At 41.2% G+C, this 25,752-nt stretch overlaps 1 protein-coding gene across 8 annotated transcripts in view; it reads left to right on the top strand.

Moving 5' to 3' along the window:
• The window catches only part of LOC140488164 (uncharacterized), a 231,625-nt gene that overhangs the window by 90,553 nt on the left and 115,320 nt on the right, over window positions 1–25,752 (top strand). For 7 of the 8 annotated variants that reach the window (XM_072588006.1, XM_072588007.1, XM_072588012.1 and 4 more), the window contains exon 5: window positions 648–812. In XM_072588006.1, the coding sequence (XP_072444107.1) occupies window positions 648–812 (165 nt within the window). Of the gene's footprint in view, window positions 1–647; window positions 813–3,337; window positions 3,450–25,752 lie in introns of those variants that run through there. The other variant, XM_072588014.1, reaches the window with a different exon arrangement.

Consider the following 25,752-nt stretch of genomic DNA (forward strand, 5'->3'; position numbering starts at 1 on the left):
AACGATGCCCACAACAGACTCCATAAATACAAACGGGAAATTTTGTGACCAAAACCTTTACTCATTATCGCGATAGACCATGAATAGACAGACACAGTACAACAAAGCCATAGACATGGAACAGTGGCAAACACAGAAAACTAGACAAATTCACACAAAATAACAACACAGAAGCATGGATAAAAAAACGTATCTGACTGACCCTTAACAGACACTGAAAAGGCGTCTCACTAAGAGGATTAAATTACAATTTCTTGAATGCAGACAAGAAAGATTTCTTAGCAGCATGAGAAACAACATTGAATGAAAATGAACCTTCCAGCTCAGTGAGCAAACTTGCATCCACAGCAGCTTTAGGTTTCAAACTGATAAAGATCAGGAACTGAGTAGTGTACTCACTGGGGCGAGTACATTCTGATTGTGTGACTCTGTAGGTCAGTGCTTCTGTACTGGATTCTTAACCAGAGGTTCTATCTTTGTGAGCAGTGACAAGAAATCGATGGAAATAAATGGGGAATATGCCTAATCTTATAACTGCTACTGGGTAGAAATGTAATCCTACTCTCATCACGTTTTGCCAAAAAATGAACAGTATAAAAGGGAGGTCCTACAAATGCTGATCCACAGCTCTACTGTATACATGACAGGGTTCTGACAGTGTGGAAAAGGAGCATCCTCCAGCACCCCCAAGCAAAACACAGAGGAGAATCGGGGATGTGACCCAGTTGACCACAAAGACCAGGAAACAAAATGAGAAGAAACTATATTCCAGGCACAGTGCACACCAGGAGACGAACCAAGACCCGAAAGTGGTAAGGAAGCTGAAGTTGTTTTCATGTTGGTTGTTGGAACTGTGTCCATGAGAGTGACCATGGGCCATGCTGTCAGTGCCAGTCTCACGGATGAGGGTGTACATTGTTCCCGAGGAGCTTATGTGAATGGGAATGTTCTCCTGTTGTCAGTGCAGGAGCTGGTTAGTCAGCAATGTTGAGTATACAGCTTTACAACCGTCACAATTTGGAAGAACATCTTTGATGTGGCAGCATTGCTGTTGCTGAGAGGAGTGTTCTTGCAGTCTGGACAGATGATAGTGATGATGATGATGATGATGATGCAGACTATTGTTGTACTGTAATGGTGATGATGCAGACTTATTGTTGCTGTATTGAATAAAGGCTCCTTTATGTTGATGGGGATAGCCATCCTGTTCTCAGGGCCAGTGACATTGATGTCACTGAATGTTGAATATCTAGTGATGATTAGATGTTTGTGTACACTGCTCATTCTTTGCTGGACCTACAATTCCTGCTGCCTTAGTTGAGGTGCATGGATTGCATTTGTCCTCTGGTGTCAGTCTGAGGTGGCTGTTAGTGTAAGGTTTAATAATTGGATACTGACAGATTGAAGGCATTATAGCTGTAGTGATCTTTATGTCCAAAGTCCAATTACATGTACTTGCTGCAAGAATTAGGAGCAACTCTGCCTGTTGTTTTCCCTTCCCCATCATAATCAGCAAACCCATTTTACAGTCCTCAGTAAAGATCCACCAAATTGCTGGTGTGTGTATGTATGTGTGTGTGTGTGTGTGTGTGTGTATGTGTATGTGTATGTGTGTGTGTGTGTGTGTGTGTGTGTGTGTATGTGTATGTGTATGTGTGTGTCAGTCCTTTGGCCTCTTGAGCCTGCTTCACCATTCAGTGGGATCATGGCTGATCCTTTGTTCCTCACATCCGCTTTCCTGCCTTTTCCCTGTAACCCTTGATTCCCCAACTGATTAAGAATCAGTTTTAAATATATAAATCAGCTTTAAATATACAGAAGCACTCTGGACCCAGAGCTCTCTGTGGTAACGATTTCCAAACCTCTTGCTCCTCTAAGAGAAGGAATTCCTCCTCATCTCGGTTTTAAATTGGTGCCCCTTTATTCTGAGACTATGTTCTCTGGACCCAGACTCTCCCATGAGCGAAAATATCCTCTCAGCATTTCCCTTGTCAAGCCCTTTAAGGATCCCATATATTTGAATGAGATCACTTCTCAATCTTCCAAGCTTCTAAACTTGCTCTGAACTCCTCTAACCTTAATGAACTCACTGAAACATTTTGGAGCCCAGTACGTGGCGTGTGTAGATTAATACCTGGGATTAAACTAAAAAAAACTTTTTAAGATTTGTAGCAGGAGCCCAACCATTGTTTATTCTCATTTACAAAAATTGGTGTTACTATTGGTGATGCCCCAAGTGGTTTATGATTTAATTCCGACATCTGTAGAAAAGGCCATGTTCAGACAATAGTTGAGGACAGGATCAGGAGAGCTCAGAGTCTCTGCTGGAGCAGCCTGACCAATAAAAGTAATATAACCTGAGAAGATGCAGATAGACAACACACCAGAGAAACAGACCAGGAATCAGTACCTTCAGGACAGAAAATTGGACAACAGGGACCAACCTTCTTCAGTACAGACTGCATTATATGTATTCGTGACTAGCTTCATTTTAGGAATCAAAATAATTTTGAAATTGATCTCCTATCATTGCTAAATTTGTACACAAACCCACCAGAGAATAGTCAAGTTTACATTATGTTTGAAACTTTGACAGTTTGGGCTCAAGATAAATTGTTAATACTGTTGTGGTATTACCATTTAGCATTTGCGATATTTTGAGTGTTGGTGTGTTAAGAGCTGGCACTTTTACAAAGTAAGAATATGTATTCATTTGCATCCACCTCCATGTGTGGAGGTGGGGGGAGGACATTTTATACTCTCTCTTCCTGACTGTGTTTTTGATGCAATTAACAAAGGGAAATCTTCTTTAACACTTTGTGTCAGCAGTTCTACAGGAATTGTCCTTGCTGGCTGAGTGACTATGACTATGACTATGTTTTAAATAAAGGAAGTTGGTAAATTTCTGAGAATACTGGCCAACGCATGAAACTTATGTGAATGATCATCTGGATATGAATCAGGAAATAGCTGAACTTGTATGAATTGTGATTCCTGTTCCACATTCAAAATTATTGTTTCCATACTTCAGTGAAGAGAGTGCACGTACTGTGAAATGTTATGGTTTGTGTTATGGAAAGCCTATAGCATTAATGTAAGTTTATTAAATCTGTGTGCAATAGTAATTGCACCTCTAATCTGCAGGAGCCACAAGAAACAATATATAATGTGTAGTATTTTTAATTTGAATATGTTTACACGTTTTACATCAAGTACTGTTTTTACTTGTTCTTCATTTTGATCCTATCATTAGTCCTGTCGCAAGCATTGCTGTACATGAGATTTGTTTTTTTTACTTGCCTCTGTACAATTGTTAAGGCTGAACTCTAATCAATAGGTTCACCAGTCTGTATGTAGAACAACAGATGCAGCTGAGTGCAGTGAGATCATTGCTTTTTAAAGGTGACATATAGAGGGCATGCTCTGGAGCCAGTGAATTAAACAAAATAATCAGCGATATTGATTTTATGACCCATCGTTGGAGCCTTTGCAAGTGAGTTCTGACTGCATGGTTTGTGTTGTGTAAGCATTTTTGTGTAAGAATGTTACCATTCCCCATAATATCCCAGCTGTTTATGACAGTTCTCGGAAAAATGCAGGTTGTTAAAGCTGCGTAATGTGGATTGTGATGTCTTGAATTGCTGTCGTGCATGTTTCAGAGTGAATGATTGTTAGTTTGGAGGCTGGAACTAGACTTATAGGGGGAGAAACAAAAACCATCTAACGATCTTTATTTATTCAGCATTCAATTAACTTCTGTCCGTTAGCATTTGACATTCTGTTCTGCAAGTATTTGTGAGCTAGGAATGGGATGTTTAAATTGCAGCTACTGATCCCTATTATTTCATTTATATTTATTGTGGTTCACTGATTGTTCTATCTGATATATTTTGGACTAAATTTATTTACTAATTTATTTAATTTGTTTTAAGATGTTGGAAAAAGCTGCTGTCTGATTAATAATAAGAAACCACAAAGCTGTTAATGCCCACAATGTAAGATAAATTAAAATCATCGGGAACACTGACTTTAAACTTCTTATGCAACGTCCATGACTGTGGTCTTTACTAAATAATGTATCGATATATAAGCTCGGACAACCCTATCCCTACAGAATGCAATAACAATCTGCCTTCCAGTGATGCTGTCAACCAGCTGCCACAGAGTTACAAAGGATGATTCCAGTCATTAATTATTTTTCTTTTGTTCCTCTCCTAATGGACAGTTTCTGCTTGTCCAGAGCAGAGAGCTGAAACCCAGTGGAGGTGTTAGCGTTGAAAGTTGCTTGTTATTTTTCTGTATGTTGCAATGCATATTATTACCAGTAGATGGCTGCTCAATACGCAGGGCAGTCAGGTTATGTATTACTGGACAAATTTGAGAGAGGTTCAACTTCAGTGAAAAGACCCATCTGAGTATCTACAGACATTTCTTTTGTATTGTTGCAATAAGTGATCATCCTCATGTTCAATTTCTCCACGGGATCTACCTTATCTTTATATCTAGGCTCCACAATCATCTGAGAACTTCACATTCCTCCAATGACTGTTTCTGTATCCTCAGTTTCCTTCATTTCCATAATTCTTGAGCTCTGGATGTCACTTCAAAACTTTCTGCCTTTCTGTGTGTCTTTCCTTTAAGACACCAATTACAACTCATCTCTTTCACCAAGCTTTTCGCCATCTTTCACCTGCCCTTCGGCACCATATAAAATTCTATCCAGTTGCACTCCTCTGAGGTGGCTTGAGGGCTTTACTACATTTAATACACTATACAAATGTAACACATTTTTATTATGGTAGACCCACAGGAGAAACAGAGATTATAAAATCTGATTTAGTTTAACAGTAAAATTACATTTGCTAAAAATATAAAAAATCGAACTGAGTTAAGTGTAAGGTGATTTTGGTCAGCATGGGATCAAACTTTCCTTCAGCAAAAACAGCGGACTCTCATGTTGCTGAGATGCACTGTAACAGGGGTTTTAGTGGTGAATTTTCTTCTGTTTGTCACGTCACCTTTTCAGTCTACATCTCGGACACTCATTCCAGTTCAAAGCTATTCAGAGCAAGAAGCAGATACAGAGTGAAGGTTTAAGACAAGCAGCAAGTGAATGAGGTACATGGACTGACTTATAGTTTATTGTAAAACGCCTCCAAGAAAAGACATGGAAGGAAAATGCATTGATACAGTACCTTGATGATCTCAGGACACCCCCAAATCACTTTACTGCGAATAAAGTACTTTTAAGGTGCAGTCAATTTTACAATGTTGGTCATTCTGCACCCAACTTGGTCTTGCAACAAACAGCACATTTAATACCATATAGAACATAGTTCTATTAAATGTTCCAACACTACATCTGTTCTTTGGTGCAAATATTGGGCAGAACAATAACTGTCATGTTATTTATCAAATTTAGCAAGAGATATTTTTATGGAGTGATTAAAAGCAAAAGATAACCATTTGACTCATTGAATCCATGTTGGCATGTCCATTTGTGACTGTAAGCAGGGCATAGGCTCATCTGAAAGCCAGCATTTAGACCATAAGACCTAGGAGCAGAAGTTAGGCTATTCAGCCCATTGATTCTGCTCTGCCATTCAATCATGGCTGATATGTTTCTCAACCCCATTCTCCTGCTTTTTCTCAGTAACCCTTGATACTCAAGAACTTATTTATCTCCATCTTAAATATACTCATTGATCTGGCCTCCACTGCCTTCTGTAGCAGTGAATTCCATAGGTTCACCATTCTCTGGCTGAAGATGTTTCTCCTTATGTCTGCTGTAAAAGGTCTTCCTTTACTCTAAGGCTGGACTGTCTGGTCCCAATCTCTCCTACCAATGGAAACATCTTTCCAGAATCCACTCTGTCCAGGCCATTCAGTATTCTGTATGTTTCAATTAGATCCCCCTGCATATCCTTCAAAACTCCATTGACTATAAACTCAAAGTCCTCAAACGTTCCTCATATGTTAACCTTTTCATTCCTGGGACCATTCTCGTGAATCTCCTCTGAACACGCTCCAGGGCCATTGTATCCTTCCTGAGATATGGGGTCCGAAACTGCACACAATACTCCAAATGTGGTCTGACCAGAGCCCTATAGAACCTCAGAAGTACAACCCTGCTTTTATGTTCAAGTCCTCTCAAAATAAATGTCATCACTGCATTTGCTTTCCTAATTACTGACTCAACCTGCAAGTTTACCTTGAGAGAATCCTGGATTAGAACTCCCATTTCTCTTTGCATTTTCTCCCCATTTAGAAAGTCATCCATACCTGTTTTCTTCCTACCAAAGTGCATGACCTCACACTTTGCCACGCTGTAGTCCATCTGCCACTTCTCTGCCCACTCTCCTAGCCTGTCCAAACCCTTCTGCAGCCTCCCCACCACCTCAAAGCAACCTGTCCCTCTACTTATCTTTGTATCATCTGCAAACTTAGCCTGAATGCACTCAGTTCCTTCATTTGGGTTGTTAATGTATAAAGTGAAAAGTTGTGGTCCCAACACTGAGCCTTGTGGAACACTACTTGTCACCGGCTGCCATCCTGAGAAGGACCCTTTTATCCCCACTCTCTGCTTTCTGCCAGACAGCCAAGTTTCTATCCATGCTAGCACCTCCCCTCTCATACAATGGATCCGTATCTTACTCAGTGGCCTCCTGTGCAGCACCTTGTCAAAGGCCTTCTTGAAGTCCAGCTAGATAGCATCCGTTGGTTTTCCTTGGTCTAACCTGCTCATTATTTCCTCAAAGAATTGCAGCAGATTTGTCAGGCATGACTCCCCTTGATGAAACCATGATGACTTTGCCCATTTTACCATACACTTCCAAGTATTCAGAAATCTTATCCTTTACAATGGATTCCAGGATCTTACCCATGAACGAGGTTAGGTTTGTAATTTTCCATTTTTTGCCTTACACCCTTTTTAAACAGGGGTGCCATGTTAGCAATTCCTGAAAGAAAACACTAACACCTCCACTATCTCTTCAGCTATCTCCCTTAGAACTCTGTTGTGTAGACTCTGGTCCAGGTGATTTATCCACCTTCAGGCCATTCAGTTTTCCTAGCACCTTCTTCTTGGTGATGGCCACCATACTTAGCTCTGCCCCCTCACTCTCTTGAATGTTTGGGATATTACTCATGTCTGGATGTAGGTTTGCTTGCTGAGCGGGAAGGTTCATTTTCAGACATTTCATCACCATACTAAGCAGCATCTTCAGTGAGCCTCCAGACAAAGCATTGCTGAAGATTCCTGCTTTCTACTTATATGTTTGGGTTTCTTTGGGTTGGTGGTGTATTTTCCTGTGGTGATGTCATTTCCTGTGATGACGTCATTTCATGTGGTTACGTCATTTCCTGTGATGACGCCATTTCCTGTGGCGATGTCATTTCCTGTTATTTTTCTCGGGGGTGGTAAATCGGGTCCAAGTCAATGCATTTGTTCATAGTCTCACTATCAACAAACACATTGACCTGGACCTGATTTACCAACCCCTGAGAAAAAGGACAGGATATGATATCACCAACCCAAAGAAACCCAAACATATAAATAGAAAGCAGGAATCTTCAGCAATGCTTCATCTGGAGGCTCACTGAATATGTTACCTGGTATGCTGATGAAACATCTGAAAATTAACCTTCCCGCTTAGCGAGCAAACCTACATCCAGAACCTCAGCCTTAGCAATAAATCCTCTGAAAACTCACCATGTTACTCGTGTCTTCCACTGTGAAGACTGACGCCAAGTAATAATTCATTTTCGCAGCTGTTTCTTTGTTCCCCACTACTGTCTCATCAGCGTCATTTTCCATTGGTCCAATGTCTACTTTTGCCTTGCTTTTGCTCTTTATATATCAAAAGAAGCTTTTACAAGCTTCCTTGATATTACTGGCTGGGTTACTCTCATATTTAAGCTTCACCCTCCTTATTCCTTTTTTTGTTGCCCTCTGTGATCTTTGCAAGCTTCCCAATCTTTTGGTTTCCCACAGCCCTTCACCATGTTATACGCTTTCTCATTTGCTTTTATGCTATCCCTGACTTCCCTAGTCAGCCATGGTTGCCTCATCCTCCCTGTCCTACACTTCTTTTTCTTCAGTATGAGTTTCTGCTATGTCTCCTGAACTACTCCCAGTTAGTCCTGCCATTATTGTTCCACTGTCTTTCCTGCTAGGCTCTTCTCCCAGTCAACTCCTCCCATCACCTCCACCATGCCTCTGTAGTTGCCTTTATTCAGCTGTAATACCATTACCTCTGATTCTGTCTTCTTCCTCTTAAATTGCAGAGTAAATTCAATCATATTATGATCACTGCTTCCTAAGGGTTCCTTCACCTTAAACTCCCTAATCAAGTCTACCTGATTGTACAACATTAAATCCAGTATGGCCTGTTCCCTAGTGGGCTCCAATACAAGCTCCCAAATTGCTCCAAAGCACACACTCAACTGCGCTGAAGTACTGGCCTATCTTTTTCAGTTCAAGTCTTTGGAGTGCAAATTCTTAACTCTTAGTTTTTTGACTCAGATGAGAATGCTTTTAAATGGAGAGGCGATGGCGTTATTGCTAGACTATTAATCCAGAAACTCAGCTAATGTTGTGGGGACCTGGGTGCAAATCCTGCTGCAACAAATGGTGAAATTTGAATTCAGTTTTAAAAATATGGAATTAAGAATCTCCTGATGACCTCGCAATCATAGCCAACTGTCAGAAAAACCATCTGGCTCACCGATGTCCTTGAGAGAAGGAAATCTGCCATCCTCACCTGGTCTGGCTTACATGTTACTCCAGGGCCACAGCAATGTGGTTGACTCTCAAATGCTCTCTGAAATGGCCGAACAAGCCACTCAGTTGTATTAATCCCTACAATCTCAAGAAAGAAATGAAATTGGACAAACTAACCGGCATAGACCCAGACACTGGAAAAGACAATGGCAGAAACAGCCCTGCCAACTCTGTAAAGTCCTCCTTACTATCATTTGGGAGCTAGTGCAAATATTGGAAGAGCTGTCTCACACACTCATGAAGCCACAGCCTGGTCGTCATACTCACAGAATCATACCTTACAAAGTCACAGACACCACCAAGGTAAAAACAATAACTGCAGATGCTGGAAACCAAATTCTGGATTAGTGGTGCTGGAAGAGCACAGCAGTTCAGGCAGCATCCAACGAGCAGCAAAATCGACATTTCGGGCAAAAGCCCTGCCTTTATTCCTGATGAAGGGCTTTTGCCCGAAACGTCGATTTCGCTGCTCGTTGGATGCTGCCTGAACTGCTGTGCTTTTCCAGCACCACTAACACAGACACCACCATACCATCCCTGGATACGTCCTGTCCCACCAGCAGGATAGACCTAGCGGTACAGTGATACACATTCTGGAGGGAGTTGCCCTGGGAGACCTGAACATTGACTGATGGGCTTCAGGTTAAACATAGGCAAGGAAATATCCTGTTGGTTATCACATAGCATCCTCCCTCAGCTGATGAAAGCATACTCCTCCATGTTAAACAACACTCAGAGGAAGCACTGAGGTGGCAAGGACACAAAATGTAGCCTGGATGGGGGATTTCAATGTCTATTACCAAGAGTGACTCAGCAGCAGCATTACTGATCGAACTGGTGGGGTCCTAAAGGACATAGCTGCTAGACTGGGTCTGCGGCAGGTGGTGAGGGAAAACCGTACTTGATTTCATCCTTGCCAATCTGTTGGCTATAGATGCATCTGTTCATGACAGTATCGGTAAGAGTGACCTCCGCACAGTCCTTGTGGAGACGAATATCCTCCACTATCACTGCGCTAAAATGGAACAGATTTTATGAACGGATCTAGCAGCTGAAGATTGGCCATCCATGAGACGCTGTGGGTCATTAACAGCAGTAGAGTTGTACCCCTCATGGCGTTCCTACTCAACCAGTTACAACATTGGCATCTACCCGACAATGTGGAAAATTGACCAGTGTGTCCTATACTGAAATCTAACCAAGCCAAATACTACACCATCAGTCTACTCTCGATCATCAGTAAAGTGATGGAAGGTGTCATCCACAGTGCTGTCAAGCAGCACCTGCTCAGCAATAACCTGTTCAGTGATGCCCAGTTTGGGTTATGCCAGGGCCAGTCTGTTCCTGATCTCATTACAGCCTTGGTTCAAATGTGGACAAAAAAGTTGAATTCCAGAGTGACAGCCTTTGACATCAAGGCCGCATTAACAGATATCAGGGGAACAAACTCCCTGCTGATTGGAGTCATACCTGGCATATTGGAAGGTGGTTGTGGTTTATGGAGGTCAGTCATTTCAGCTCCGGACATCTCTGTAGGAGCTCCTCAGGGTAGTGTCCTCGGTCCAACCATCTTCAGCTGCTTCATCAATGACCTTCCCTCCATCATTAGAGCGGAAGTGGGGATATTCGCTGATATTTATACAATGTTCAGTACCATGTTTGACTCTTCAGATACTGAAGCAGTCCGTGTTCAAATTCAGCAAGATCTGGACAATATCCAGGCTTGGGCTGATAAGCAGCAAGTAAGATTTGTGCCATACAAACACCAGGCAATGACCATCTCCAATAAGAGACAATCTAATCAGTGTCCCCTTGACATTCAAAGGTGTTACCATTACTGCATCTCCCACTATCAACATCCTTGGGATTACCATTGACCAGAAACTCAACTGGACTCACCAGTGGCTACAAGAGTAGGTCAGTGGCTAGGAATACTGTGGCAAGTAATTTAGCACTGTCTTTCCAATTACAGGGCACAGGTCAGGAATGTGATGGAAAACTCCTACTTCCCTGGATGGGTATAACCCCCCAACAATATTCAAGAAGCTTTATTCCACTCAGGACAAAGCTGCCCACTTGATTAGCACCACATCCACAAGCATCCAATCCCTTCACCTCTGCTCAGAGGCAGCAGTGTGTACTACCTACATGATGCACTGCATAAATGCACAAAGATCCTCAGACAGCACCTTCCAAGTCCACAACCACTTCTATCTAGAAGGACAATGCCAGCAGATATATGGGGAACATCATCACCTGCAAGTTCCCCTCCAAGCCACTCACCATCCTGGCTTGGAAATATACAGTCAGTTCTGATAAAACATGATAGTTCTCGCGTGATCATGTGTTCTAAGAAAATCGCGCAATAGTCGTGACATTTAAAATAATGGGGCTGGAATTGTGTTATAGCCAATACAGGTAAGGAAAATTCACATTCTATAAATAACAATCTAGATTCTTCAATTGTGATAAAGCCAAGTCACATTGGAGAAACATGCATTATGGCAGAACCGACTGTTCCTTAACTGTCAATGGGCCAAACTCCTGGAGTTTCCTCTCCAATCGCACTGTGGGCTGCATGCAATTCAAGAACATAACTCCCCACTACCTTGACAAGGAGAAAGTGAGGACTGCAGATGCTGCATATCAGAGTCGAGAGTGTGGCACTGGAGGAGTGCAGCGGGTCAGGCAGCAATTGAGGAGCAAGAGAATTGACATTTCGGTCATAAGTCCTTTAACAGGAATGTGGGGTTTGTGGGCTGAGACATAAGTTGGAGGGGGTATTGGGGTGGGGTGGGGGGAGGCAATTGGTAAATGCAGCCCTCTTGAACTGTTGTACCTGTCCATCTTCCTTTCCAACTATCCACTTCACCCTCCCCTCTGACCTATCACCATCACGGCCCACCTGCATCTACCTATCGCCTCCCCAGCTACCTTCACCCCAGTCCCACTCCCCTCTCCTATTTATTTCCCAGCCCCCTTCCACCTCCCCACATTCCTCATGAAGGGCTTATGCCCAAAATGACAATTCTCCTGCACCTCAGATGTTTCCTGACCTGCTGTGCTTTTCCAGAACTATACATCTCAACTGCCTTGTGCGTGGAATCCAAGAAGATGGGAAAAGCGCCAAATGAATATTTTTCATTGTCTTTTTCCAGTGTGAATACTAATGTTGTCAAGGAGGATACTGAGAAACAGACTACTAGACTAGGTGGGATTGAGGTTCACAAGGAGGAGGTATTAGAAATTCTGGAAAGTGTAAAAATAGATAAGTCCCCTGGGCCAGATGGGATTTATCCTGGGATTCTTTGGGAAGCCAGGGAGGAGATTGCCAAGCCTTTGGCTTTGATCTCTATATTGTCATTGTCCACAGGAATAGTACCAGAAGACTGGAGGTTAGCAAATGTCCCTTGTTGAAGAAGGGGAGTAGAGATAACCCTAGTAATTATAGATCAGTGAGCCTTACTTTGTTATGGGTAAAGTGTTGGAAAAAGTTAAAAGAGAGAGGATTTATAATCATCTAGAAAGAAATAAGTTGATTAGGATTGTGAACACGGTTTTTGTGAAGGGTAGGTTGTGCCTCACAAACCTTGTTGAGTTCTTAGAAAAGGTGACCAAACAGGTGGATATTGATGTATGTGGATTTCAGGAAGGTATTTGATAAGGTTCTCCATGGTAGGCTACTGCACAAAATACGGAGGCATGGGATTGAGGATGATTTAGCAGTTTGGATCAGAAATTGGCTAGCTGGAAAAAGACAGAGGATGGTGGTTGATGGGAAATGTTTGCCCTGGATTTTTTTGTTTAGATTACTTACAGTGTGGAAACAGGCCCTTCGGCCCAACAAGTCCACACCACCCCACCGAAGCGCAACCCACCCATACCCCTACATCTACCCCTTACCTAACATTACGGGCAATTTTGCATGGCCAATTCACCTGACCTGCACATCTTTGGACTGTGGGAGGAAACCGGAGCACCCGGAGGAAACCCACGCAGACTCGGGGAGAACGTGCAAACTCCACACAGTCAGTCGCCTGAGGCGGGAATTGAACCCGGGTCTCTGGTGCTGTGAGGCAGCAGTGCTAACCACTGTGCCATCGTGCCGCCCTCAGTTACTAATGGTGTACCGCAAGGATCTGTTTTGGGTCCACTGCTATTTGTCATTTTTATAAACGACATGGATGAGGGCGTAGAAGAATAGGTTAGTAAATTTTCATTTGACACTAAGGACTTGTGGAGAGTGCTGAAGGATGTTGTAGGTTAGAGGGACATAGATAAGCTGCAGAGTTGGGCTGAGAGGTGGCAAATGGAGCTTAATGCAGAAAAGTGTGAGGTGATTCACTTTGGAAGGAGTAACAGGCATGCAGATTACTGGGCGAATGGTAAGATTCTGGGTAGTGTACATGAGTAGAAAGATCTCTGTGTTCATGTACATAGATCCCCGAAAGTTGTCACTCAGGTTGATCAGGCTGTTAAGAAGGCATACGGTGTGTTAAGTTTTTTTTAGTAGAGGGATTGAGTTTTGGAACCACGAGGTCATGCTGCAGCTATACAAAACTCTGGTGTGGCTGCATTTGGAGTTTTGCATGCAGTTCTGGTCACCACATTCTAGGAAGGATGTGGAAGCTTTGTAAAGGGTTCAAGATTTACTAGGATGTTGCCTGATATGGAGGGAAGGTCTTTTGAGCAAAGTTTGAGGGACTTCAGGCTTTTTCGTTAGAGAGAAGAAAGTTGAGAAGTGACTTAATTGAGACGTATAACATAATCAGAGGGTTAGATTTGATGGACAGCGAAAATCTTTTTCCTAGGATGGTGATGGTTAGCATGAGGGGGAATAGCTTTAAATTGAGAGGTGATGGATATAGGACAGATGGCAGAGGTCGTTTGTTTACTCAGAGAGCAGTAAAGGCAGGGAATGCACTGCCTGCAACAGTTGTAGATTCGCCAACTTTTATGGGCATTTAACTGGTCATTGAACAATCAAACACTGACAATACTTGAAAAGCACACGGTGGTTTGAAAGTGCTTTGGGAAGGCCCTGAGAGAAGTCTTTCTCTTGACAGCTTCAGTGTGCTACTGCAAGATTCTGCCACCAGGTGGCAGTGCTTTAAGCCTCTCAAGAATCTCTGCTGCTGCATTCCTGTCTCCCTGAATTAATAAGAGAGACTGCCAGGCTGAGTTTGGAAATTCTATCATTGCAGAGGGGGCACTTTATACACACGTGACTCTGCCTGTAACATCAAATCCACCTCTGAAACTGCAACCTTCAACTTGTTCTTTCAGATACAAACTTGCAAATATACATTGGACTGTAGGATGGGTATGTTAAACATATGGATGTGAACATCACCAAAGAGAATTCCAATTTACTGTTATATCACAGAGCCCTATCTAAAGAAATTCATCCTTTCTAAACATATCTGTCAATTGGTGTTTGAGGGAAAAAAAGCAAATGCTGCCTCTCTTGATGAGGCCTGAAAAATGGGTACCCCGTCACAGAGGACAGCTTGATACTGTTCTCAATCTGATGGTGCAGAAATTAAAACAAAGAACTGCAGATGCTGGCAATCTGGAACAAAAACAGAAATTGCTGGAGAAACTCAGCAGGTCCAGCAGCCATGATGTGGAGGTGCCAGCGTTGGACTGGAGTGGGCAAGGTCAGAAGTCACACGACACCAGATGATAGTCCAACAGGTTTATTCAAAGTCACAAGCTTTTGGAGCACTGCTCCTTCGTCAGGTGAAGGGAAGCAGACAGGCACAGAATTTATAGGCAGAGAGGTCAAAAGATTGTACAAATGGTATGGGTGGTTGAATAACGAGTCTCTGCAGTTGGTCAAAAATGTCAGACAGTGAGAGTGAAGTGTCAGCAGCTGAATAGCAAGTGAAGGGATGAACTATGTTCTGATTAATTGAGGCACAGAAGTAATTACAGAAAATCAAAGATCAAACGTGCTAGAACCAAACCAACAGCTGGAATAACGTGATAAGCATAAGTGTCACATGCCAAGGGTCTAACCAAAGTAACAAATAATCCAAAGCTGTACAAACTATTTAAGGTAGTGAGATCATAACAAGTTACCCAGGTGATGGTGGTAAACAGGACAAGAAGGAAGATTTTACAGAACAGTATGGTGAGGTTACATGTCGCCTGCATGAAGCCAAGATCACAGTTGAGGCCGTCTTCGGGGTACAGAAGTTGGCTATCAGTTTCTGGTTGGCGATTCTGCATTGTTGTGTATCTTGAAGGCTGCCTTGGAGAGCAATTATCTGAAGATTGGAGGCTGCATGTCACTAAATGGTGAAGTGTTCACTAACAGAGAGGGCACATTTCTGACTGGCGATTGTTGCATGGTGTCCATTCATCCATTGTCCTAGCGTCTGCCTGGTCTTGCCAGGATACCGTGCCTTGAAGCATCCTTGCCTAAGGATGTGAGGTAGGCATCATTGGCCAAGTCACATGAGTACCTGCAGTGTACATGTGGGTAGTGTTTCCACATGGTCTGACAGCATCAAGCGTCACTGAACTCAAAATGTTGACTGTGCTTTCCCTCTGCTGCCAGATATGCTGAGTTTCTCCATCAATTTCTGTTTTAGATCAGGAAATAAGTACTTTTCTCAACAACTTCACCACTCAATAAATTTGAACAGTGGATTTCAATGGACTGTGGGCAAAGGCAGAGTGGAGGGAGTGGGCCATTGGCCAGGTGTTGAGGAGAGACAGGGCGCAGCACAGTGATGTCAATGTTGGGATAAGCTATGCACTTGATGACAGACTCAATACATGCCTACTGTATTTGAACAGTGACAGTGAGCCCTAGGCTAAAAGCTGAGGTACAAACTCTCACACTCAGCCAGTGACTGTTAAATAGCTTTCAATTTGAGGCACATATTGAACTTCTGCTTTTTTTAAATTTCTGAACTGAGTTAAAAATGCTATTTAAAAGATTGAAACACAAATGCTCCTTTGAGGATTTGTGTTGCAGAATGTGAAATACAGATATTCCTGAAATACTATCCAGACGTTGATGTGAAATTGCTGGGACTTGGGAGTGCAAACTGATTCTCAGACATTTTAGTTGAGACAATGAAGGCTGTTGAATCACTTTAATTAGAGACTTCATAAAGTGTAGTTGTGGTGATACAGGGCGAGATGCCACTGGGCAACAGACTCCACTTCTCAACCCTGCATTACTTTGCGGCCATTGGGAGAGGCTAAAATAATAGTTTAAAGTGCCTTGAACAAGATGAGTATTCTACACAATCTGGACTGTCTCCTGTCCCATACAGTTCTGTAGTTATCCCTTGAACTGCACTGTTCATATTTCCTCCCTTTGCCCAGTGCAAAGTTTTAGTTCGATGACATGTTATCCTCAACAACGATTAACATGTAATTTGTAAAGAAGGGCTCCTCAGCCTGTAGAATTGAATAACATTTGAAATTGATTGCTAATTGGATCAATTTTATCTTTTGAGTTCACTCACCAGTCTTGTCATTATAGGATTTTTATGCTAAATGAGAGTGACTGCTTCAGTGAACATCTGTGTTAAAAGGAACTCAGATAGAGCATGGATAGGGGTTGGAGATATGTGATGATGTGCTGAGTTTGGCATTTATTTGGCTTTTTTTTCCCATTCCTCTGTGTTGATGCAGGATATTTAATTGGCTTCAACAATCGCTTCAGGTGGAACCAAGAAACCCATGATTGGACTTGCAGTTAGCATTCACAATACATTGCTTTTATAAACTGAAAACCTAAAATAAAAATGTGCTGGAAGTACTCATCAGGTCTGGCCACAAAACTGAGTGAATGTTTCAGATCAGTTACCTTTCAGCATTGTTTAATTATTTATGTTATTTTGTTTGTGTAACAACTGTAATGATCTCAGTAGATAATGTGTTTTTTTTTAGAATTCAAAAGCTCAGGTATTTAGTAAAAGAATGAAGTCACAAAGTTCACCATATAAAGAAAGGACTTTTTATTACAGATTCATCAAAGAACCTTAATTATAATAATTATACACTATCCTAAATAGTCAGTTATGCTAAAGATAGTAAAAATATAATGAATGCAATTACTTATATTCCAAATCAAATGTCTTTACTTTCTTTCAATACCTTTTGAGGTAACTTGCATCTCTAAAAAAACTCAAGTCAAATACTTAATGAATACTGGAAGATTAACTGTTTGGTCTGAGTAGTGTTTCAGTGATTCAGATACAATTTGAGATATTTTGGGCCTGTATTACTGCAAAGGCTGTCCCCTCAAATTTCCCTCAATTGTGCTAAGGCTGCAAATTCCTTATTTAGCACAGGCTAGTGATTTAAAGTAGTTATGATTTGGAGATGCTGGTATTGGACTGAGGTGTACAAAGTTAAAAATCACACAACACCAGGTTATAGTCCAACAGATTTAATTGGAAGCACACGAGTTTTCAGAGCGACGCTCCTTCATCAGATGATAGTCTTACTATCACCTGATAAAGGAGTGTTGCTTTGAAAGCTAGTGTGCTTCCAATTAAACCTATTGGACTATAACCTGGTGTTGTGTGATTTTTAACCTAGTGATTTAAATGTAGACATCTTGGCTCAGAAATCTCCCTGTTCTAATATTCTTGAATTCTGGAGTTTTACACCAGAAATCTATTTTTTTCAGCTTGGCTATATTAAAAGATCAGTCAAGAGCTCTGAGGAAGGGTTACTTAACCCAAAATGTTAACTCTGCCAGACCTGCTGAACTTTTCCAGCAATATTTATTTTTGTTTCTGGCTTACAGCATCCAAATTCTTTATGGTTTTCACCATAAGCAAAGTCTTTCAGTTAACTGTATTATCTCCTTTAATCATCGCCTAGAATTTTAATTGAATTCTGCAGAGATGTTTCCTTCACTCCAGCCTCTTCCACATCCCAGAGTGGAACTGCCTGAACAGAGAGACGCTCATATTCGCAAACTCATTATCGTTGGTTTCTTTTTTTCTCTATTGTTTATCTCCCACACAAACTGGTCATATATTCATCTAGTAGCTGATCATCAGAGAAATGTCATTCTTTAAAGGGCCTTCATGTTTAGACAAAAGACCAAACTTTTTCCTATATATACATAGACCATTGTACAATGTGATTATACTGCAATCCTAAACATTTCCTATGGATGTAATGAGTATTTACAAGTTTAGCTCATAAAATGTGTATCTGGTTTTGCCCCACATCAGAGGAATTAATTGCATTTCTCACAACAATTTAACAGTGTGAAAAGAAGCAATCTCATACTTTAACATACCTTGTTCTTAAGTCAATCTCTGAATGGATGTTGAGGCAAGTTTAGACCCCCTTTCCTCATTCCTGCATGCTTAACAGGAATAGACAGGCTAAAGAAAGATACATGATTTCCAGCGGCAGAAGATTCCAGAGCTCAGGGCATAGTCTACAATTATTTTTATTCATTCATGGAATGAGGGCATCACTGGATAGACCAGCATTTATTGCAGTCAAGAGTCAACCATGTCATATGTAGACCAGACCAGGTAAGGACGGCAGTTTCCTTCCCGAAAGGACATTAGTGAACCAAATGGGTTTTTTCAACAATTGACACTGGATCATCATTAGACTGTTAATTCCAAATTTTTATTGAATTTAAATTTCACCATCTGCTGTGGTGGGATTAGGACCCAGGTCCCCAGACTTTACCTGGGTCTCTGGATTAACAATCCAATGATAATTCCACTAGGCCATCACCTCCAGATAGTTTAGGAGAGATGTTGGGAGGCACTTCTACACCCAGAGGCCGATTGAGGTTTGGAATGGCAGTTGATACGACATCAGTTGTTAATTTTACACCTGGGATGGATGCATCTTTGTTCAGCAAAGGCAGCCACATGGAGTTAGATCAGCCATGCTCTCATTGATTGACAGAACAGGCTTGATGGGCTGAATGGCCTACTCCGGTTACGATGTTAATGCCTCTTTGCATTTCTGGCTTGCAGTTTAATACTTTTTTGTTAAATGCTGCTGCTTCAGAATTACACTTGAATGTAAATATCCTTTACAGTAAAATAATTGAACAATATAATCTGGTATATGTAGAGACCTCTGCCAGAAACGATTACCTTGCAAAGTATTTGGTAACAAACACTTATTTCTCCCAAACAGTTGCAACAATATCTAAATCCTTAAGAACACAAGATTATTGTTTCTAAAATCCAGTACTTCAGGCACTTACTATTTAATGTTATCAATGACTGTAGCCTGGTGAGTGGATGATCCCACAATATACACAGGAAGAGAGAGTAAATGGGCACGCAGCATGGATAGGGGTAGTAAAGGATCAGGATAAAGAAAAGTAATCAGAAGTTGGGCATAAAATGGTGTTATGAACAATCTCATAAGAAATGTGATAAAATACTGTTCTAACTCACTAATAATTGCTCTGCAATGGTGAATGAAAGGAATCTGCCTCAGACAGCAGAGACTGTTATCCAGAGTAAAAGGGAAAGCACTATAATACATGTGGATAAAGAAGTAGCAGACTCCTTTATTTAGTACTATAAATGCAGTATTATCGGGCAAAAAGAGTAATGTACACCTGAGTACACAGAGGAATCATTATAAGAACTAAAAGGATAATGTGTTGTTATCCTGTACAAGTTCCAGCATAATCAGAAGTTAAGCAATAATGAGATTTCTACACAGTCTAGATTACACGAAGTCATTGTGTACAGTGACTCTGGGGATGGTAAGCCTTTCATGTTAAAGTCTGTGAAGGGATTGCAGTTGCACAATCAAATGGCATGCAACCACTACAGGTTTGGTGACTGATACAACCAGTAAGATCCGCTGAATGCCATTACAAATGCGTGCAGATTATTTGTGAAGTGCCTGTGAGCCTTGGAGACATGTAGACAGATCCATAAAAATAATCTTTCAATTTTAAGGCTTACTGCCTCTGAAAATATTTAGTTTCTTTGTTGTGCAAAAGGAGCCTCAGAATAGAAAAATAAGAAGAAGTGTTTGATGTACAGACCTGGGCGAGAAAAAGATTGGTCACTGCAAGTATTGACTAAGCTGCATAGTTCTAGCACCTTCTGTATTTCTATGTATTCGTTTTTATTGTTAGATTCTACAGTGAATTACATGGAACATACACAAAGAAACAGTCCGTTTGGTCAACTAATCTATATTAGTGTTTATGCTCCACAATGGCCTCCATCCAAACCTGTCAATACACCCTTTCATTTTCTCTTTCGGGCGTTTATCTCGCTATCCTTCAAATGCATTTTTGTTAGTCACCTGAACAACATCTTTTGTAGTGAATTCTACATCCTCAGCCCTCACTGAGTAATGACATTTGTTTTCTGAATTCCCTGTATAAGTTATTGGTGACTATTTCATAATTATTGCTCCTAATTTTAGTGTCTCTCAAATGGAAAAATCTACCCTATCAGCTGTTCATGATCTGTAAGCTGTCTATCAGGTCACCTCTTGATCTCTTAGAGTCATCGTGTCATAGAATTGTACAACATGGAAACAAACCCTTCGGTTCAACTAGTCCATGCCAACCACATATCCAAACCCAATCTAGCCCCACGTGTCAGCACCTGGCTAATGTCCCTTCAAACTTTTCTTGAAAAATGTTTTTCTGATGAGCTTAACATCTCAGTTCTGACATCGTCTTTGTAAATCCTTTCTTTGTATTCGCCATTATCCTTGCTGCTGATCAGAACAAGAGGTGGAAACAATAATCCAATCCGGATCTAATGGAGGTTTGATCAAAGATTAGCACATTTTCTCTGCTTTGCAATTTTATCCCTCTGGACCTTTTCACCTTGGCCTGAGTTTATTTTCTTTCTCCCTTATGCTTCAGTACTCTGGCTATACAGACAGCTGGGCAAACTGGGTCACCATTTTTACCACTTTTTGTCAGTCCTTGGGAAACATGAAAGTGTGGGCCTATTGAGATTCTCTGTTCATGTTTTCCTCTCCTCTTCACCTGAATGAGCAGCTGAGTTTTTCTTTGGGACACCGTACTTCAGCACTACCAATGAAGAGAACTAAAACAGAACCAAAAATGGTGACAAAACATCAGGCAGCAACTGTGGAAAGAGAAAACTTTTGACCTTTTGGATTGTTGACCTTTTCATGAGAACTAGAAAAAGATTGGGAGATGTAGCAGGTTTTAACTAAGTACAAAGCAAAGAAAGTGCAAAGTAGAAAATAACAAATGGGAGGACTTTCTTTTAGGATGGAGAGCAGGAGTGATTAAGTTTTAATTTAAAATGAATGATGGTTTTAATTAAAATGAATGATGGTGCAAGGTGAAAGGGAAAAACAAAATAAAAATCCACAAGAACAGTCAATTATAAAGCAGAATCATTATCTATGATTGAGGACCAAAACTGGCAATCAGTGGTTAAGATCTGAAATTGTCAAACTAACTGTTAAGCTCGGAAGCCTGTGAGATGTATAATTGAAAGATGGAAGTGACAATCCTCAAGTTTCCATTCATCTCCATTACTCACAACATGTAACTTCTGAAACTTCAACAGAGCAAGATTTAAGCAAGGACGAAAAGAGAAATACCCCATTTTCCGGGGCTCCTGACAGTTCTGCTTTTCAAAGGAGCTGCAATATCTGCAGTCATTTCACTGGTTTAAGGTCCAGACTGTGCCTGAACAATCTGTGTGAAAACGTTTCTCGCTTAAAAGTCACTATTTAAAAATTACTTCTAGATTATTCTCTTGACGTTTTGCCCAGACTTCCAGTTAGCAATCTAAGAAGAGAAGTCCATCGTGAAGTTAATGAACCAAATTTTCCATTCATTGCAAATACACAAACTTGCAAAAGCTGCTGCTGTAATATGGAGTTAAGGCGCAGAAAGTTCCGTACATGGATCGTAATGAATAAAAGGTCTTCAATCATGTTCTCGGCATGTAATGTATACTATCGCTCACTATTTCTTTATGTAAACCATTTAAAGTTCATGAGGATTGACTGTAGCCAGTGGAAAATTATGACACTGGTCACCTGATATCACCACAAATTCATGTAATATTTTTGAGTTAAACTAAAAAACAGTCATTTCAGTTTAAAGATGTGGGCAATTGCAGTTGTAAAGAGAATGTGGATAGCTATTTGCCTGCCATGTCAAATTCAGAAAACACTACAAAATATGAGCAGGTCAGAGAGAAAGAGCATGCATGTTAGCACTTCAGGAATGAACTCTCTTACAACACATGAAAGTTTCAACTGAAACATGAACTGGTCTTTTTTGCAAAATGTCAACTAGCGTTCTGAAATCTTTCACCATTTTCTGTTTTTTATTTTAGATTTCCAGTCTCTTGTAATTTCTGCTGGCCCTGATAGATGTTTCTATTTATGAGCCTGAGAAAATACTCTGTAGAGTTCTTGTTCCACAGCAGTAATGTCCATTTCTTTGGGCCAAGAGGCCCAGGTTCTCTGAACAAGCTGATTAGAAAATAGCTAGATGTAAGGGTTCTTGTGGTGCAGAGGTAGTGGTCCTATCTCTGGGACAGAAAGTCAGTGAATTCAAGTCACACTCAGCTTTGTGTGTCACAACGTGTCCCAACAGGTTGCTTTAAAAAATAAACTCAGTAGTGATCCGTCAAACAGCAGTGAAAGGGCAGAGTGATTGGATCAAATTGAGTGATTTGAAGAGAAATGGTGTTGTATTTAATTGTAAACCAGATATTAGAAAGTTGTTGTCTAAAGTATCAGGACAGCTTTGGTATTTACACCATGCTCTTCTTTTAACTTAAATTTTGTTCCAGTTGAGCTTTCTTGCCTTGTTTGAAACATTGACGCAGACCTGAGCTGCTCAGTGCTGTGACAAAGTGACAGTGAGCTCAGAGCTGTTACTGTGACATCACAAAGATAATGCAATATCATCAGTTCATGTTAATAAATTGTTGCAATGCCCTGTTCATTCATGGAAGCACAGTAAGTATTAAGATTGTAACTCTTGTAATTTGGGCTGGAGAAACGGGGTGTTTGGTTTAAGAATCTGCATGAAAATGTGGAACTTGGAAATCTAAGAAAAATCAGGTATGAGGTGAGGCCGTTCTGCACATCCTTCTGGTGCATTCCTCTCACATTGAATGAACTGGTGCATCGACCTTTTAAAGAAACCTTTTCTTCTATCGATACTGGAATTTAAAACCTTTCATTCCTGCTCTCAAATCCACTGAACTCATATCTCTTCTGTCAAGAGGATATGTGGCCATTTTGCTCAGCACTTCAATTGCCATTCTACAGTCTACTACATGGAATGCAGCATGAATTATTGGTTGGGATATCCCACTTTGATTTCATTCCCATCCTCTCAGCCATCCACTCCATTCCCACACAATCCAGAGCATCTTCCTCTTGTATTGGGGGAATCAGTGGCCTCTATCAGTTTCATTTCCATCCTGTACCATTCCATGATTTGGCCAACCTATTGGTTACGGAGTAAAATTCACTCTTGGGAGCATTAGTGTTCTGATTGGCAGCAACATAATTAGGTGGGTTAATTGAATTTTGAAAACTGACAGGAAACGTCTGTTCAGAGTAAGTACATTTGTTTTAGTTTATTTTCACATCAGGTATCAGTCATATTCGGTATCTTTTGGATGCAGATTCTCAGATTTGACTGTTGATTCACAAAGCAATATTTGCAAATCCAAAGTATCAAGCATTTGGGGTTTGCCAAAGACTTGATTTCAAATGAATTAATATTTATTTAAAAAGAATATTCATATGCAGTGTGTACTTAGAATCATAGAGATGTACAGCGTGGAAACAGACCCATGTCGTCCGTGCCGACCAGCTGTCCAAACTTAATCCATTCCCATTTGCCAGCATTTGGCCCATATCCCTGTAAACCCTTCCTATTCATAGAATTATCCAGATGCCTTCTAAATGTTATAATTGTACCAACTTGCACCATTTCCTCTGGCAGCTCATTCCATGCACTCACCACTCTCTGCATGAAAAAGTTGCCCCTCAGGTGCCTTTTAAATCTTTCCCCTCTCAATCTAAACCTATACCCTCTAGCATATGTCAGGTATAAACAGGAGAGACAAAGTGAATCCTTTGAAGAGTAAAAAGGCAGTAGGAGTATACTTAAGAGGAAAACAGAAGGTTATAAAGGGGTCATGAGATAGCTTTGGCAAATAGGGTTAAGGAGAATCCAAAGGGTTTTTACAAGTACATTAAGGACAAAAGGGGAACTAGGGACCGAATAGGGCCCCTCAAAAATCAGCACCTTTGTGTGGAGCTGCAGGAGATGGGGAGATACTAAATGAGTATTTTGCATTATACTGTGGAGAAAGACATGGAAGTATAGACTGTAGGGAAATAGATGGTGATATCTTGAAAAGTGTCCATATTACAGAGGTGGAAGTGCTGGATGTCTTGAAATGTATGAAGGTGGATAAATCCCCAGAACCTGAGCAGGTGTACCTGAGAACTCTGTGGGAAGCTAGGGAAGTGATTGCTGGGCCCTTTACTGAAACATTTGATACTTACAGGTGAGTTGCCAGAAGACTGGAGGTTGGCTAATGCGGTGCCACTATTTAAGAAGGGAGGTAAGAACAAGCCAGGGAACTATAGACCAGTGAGCCTGAGGTCAGTGGTGGTCAAGTTGTTGGAGGGAATCCTGAGGGACAGGATGTACATGTATTTGGAAAGGCAAGGACTGATTAGCGACAGTCAACATGGTTTTGTGCATGGGAAATCATGTCTCACAAGCTTGATTGAGTTTTTTGAAGAAGTAGCAAAGAGGATTGATGAGGGCAGAGCAATAGACGTGATCTATATGGATCTCGGTAAGGCGTTCGACAAGATTCCCCAAGGCAGACTGGTTAGCAAGGTTAGAACTCATGGAATACAGGGAGATATAGAACTGGCTCGAAGGCAAAAGACGCAGGGTGGTTTTTCTGACATGGAGGCAATTGACCAGTAGAGTGCCACAAGAATCAGTGCTGGGTCCACTACTTTTTTTGCCATTTAGATAAATGATTTGGATGTGAACATAAGACGTATAGTTACTTAGTTTGCAGATTACACCAAAATTGGAGGTGTAGTGGACCACAAAGAAGGTTACTTCAGATTACAATGGGATCTTGATCAGATGGGCCAATGGGCTGAGGAGTGGCAGGTGGAGTTTAATTTAAATAAATGTGAGAGCTTGCATTTTGGGAAAGCAATTCTTAGCAGGACTTATACACTTAATGGTAAGGTCCTCAGGAGTGTTGCTAAACAAAGATACCTTGGAGTGCAGGTTCATAGCTCCTTGAAAGTAGAGTCACAGGTAGATAGGATAGTGAAGAAGGCATTTGGTATACTTTCCTTTATTGGTCAGAGCATTGAGTATAGGAGTTGGGACGTCATGTTGCGGCTGTACAGGACATTCGTTAGGCCACTGCTGGAATATTGTGTGCAATTCTGGTCTCCTTTCTATCAGAAAGATGTTGTGCAACCTGAAAGGGTTCAGAAAAGATTTACAAGGATGTTGCCAGGATTGGTGGATTTGAGCTATAGGGAGAGGTTGAATAGGCTGGGGCTGTTTTCCCTGGAGTGTCAGAGGCTGAGGCTTTTAAAATCATGAGGGGCATGGATAGGATAAATAGACAAAGTCTTTTCCCTGGGGTGGGGGTGTCCAGAACTAGAGTGCATAGTTTCAGGGTGAGAGGAGAAAGATATTCATGAGAACTAAGGGGCAGCTTTTTCATGCAGAGGGTGGCGCTTGTCTGGAATGAACTGAGGAAGTGGTGGAGGTTGGTAAATGCAACATTTAAAAGGCATCTGGATGAGTATATGAATAGGAAGGGTGTGGAGGATATGGGACAAGATTAGGTTGGGATATCTGATCAGTATGGACGAGTTGGACCAAAGGATCTGTTTCCGTGCTGTACCTCTATGACTCTGACTTTGTCTATTTACCCTCTCCATACCCCTCATGATGTTATAAA

Source organism: Chiloscyllium punctatum, chromosome 17, assembly GCF_047496795.1.
Source record: "Chiloscyllium punctatum isolate Juve2018m chromosome 17, sChiPun1.3, whole genome shotgun sequence".
Taxonomy (NCBI): Eukaryota; Metazoa; Chordata; class Chondrichthyes; order Orectolobiformes; family Hemiscylliidae; genus Chiloscyllium; species Chiloscyllium punctatum.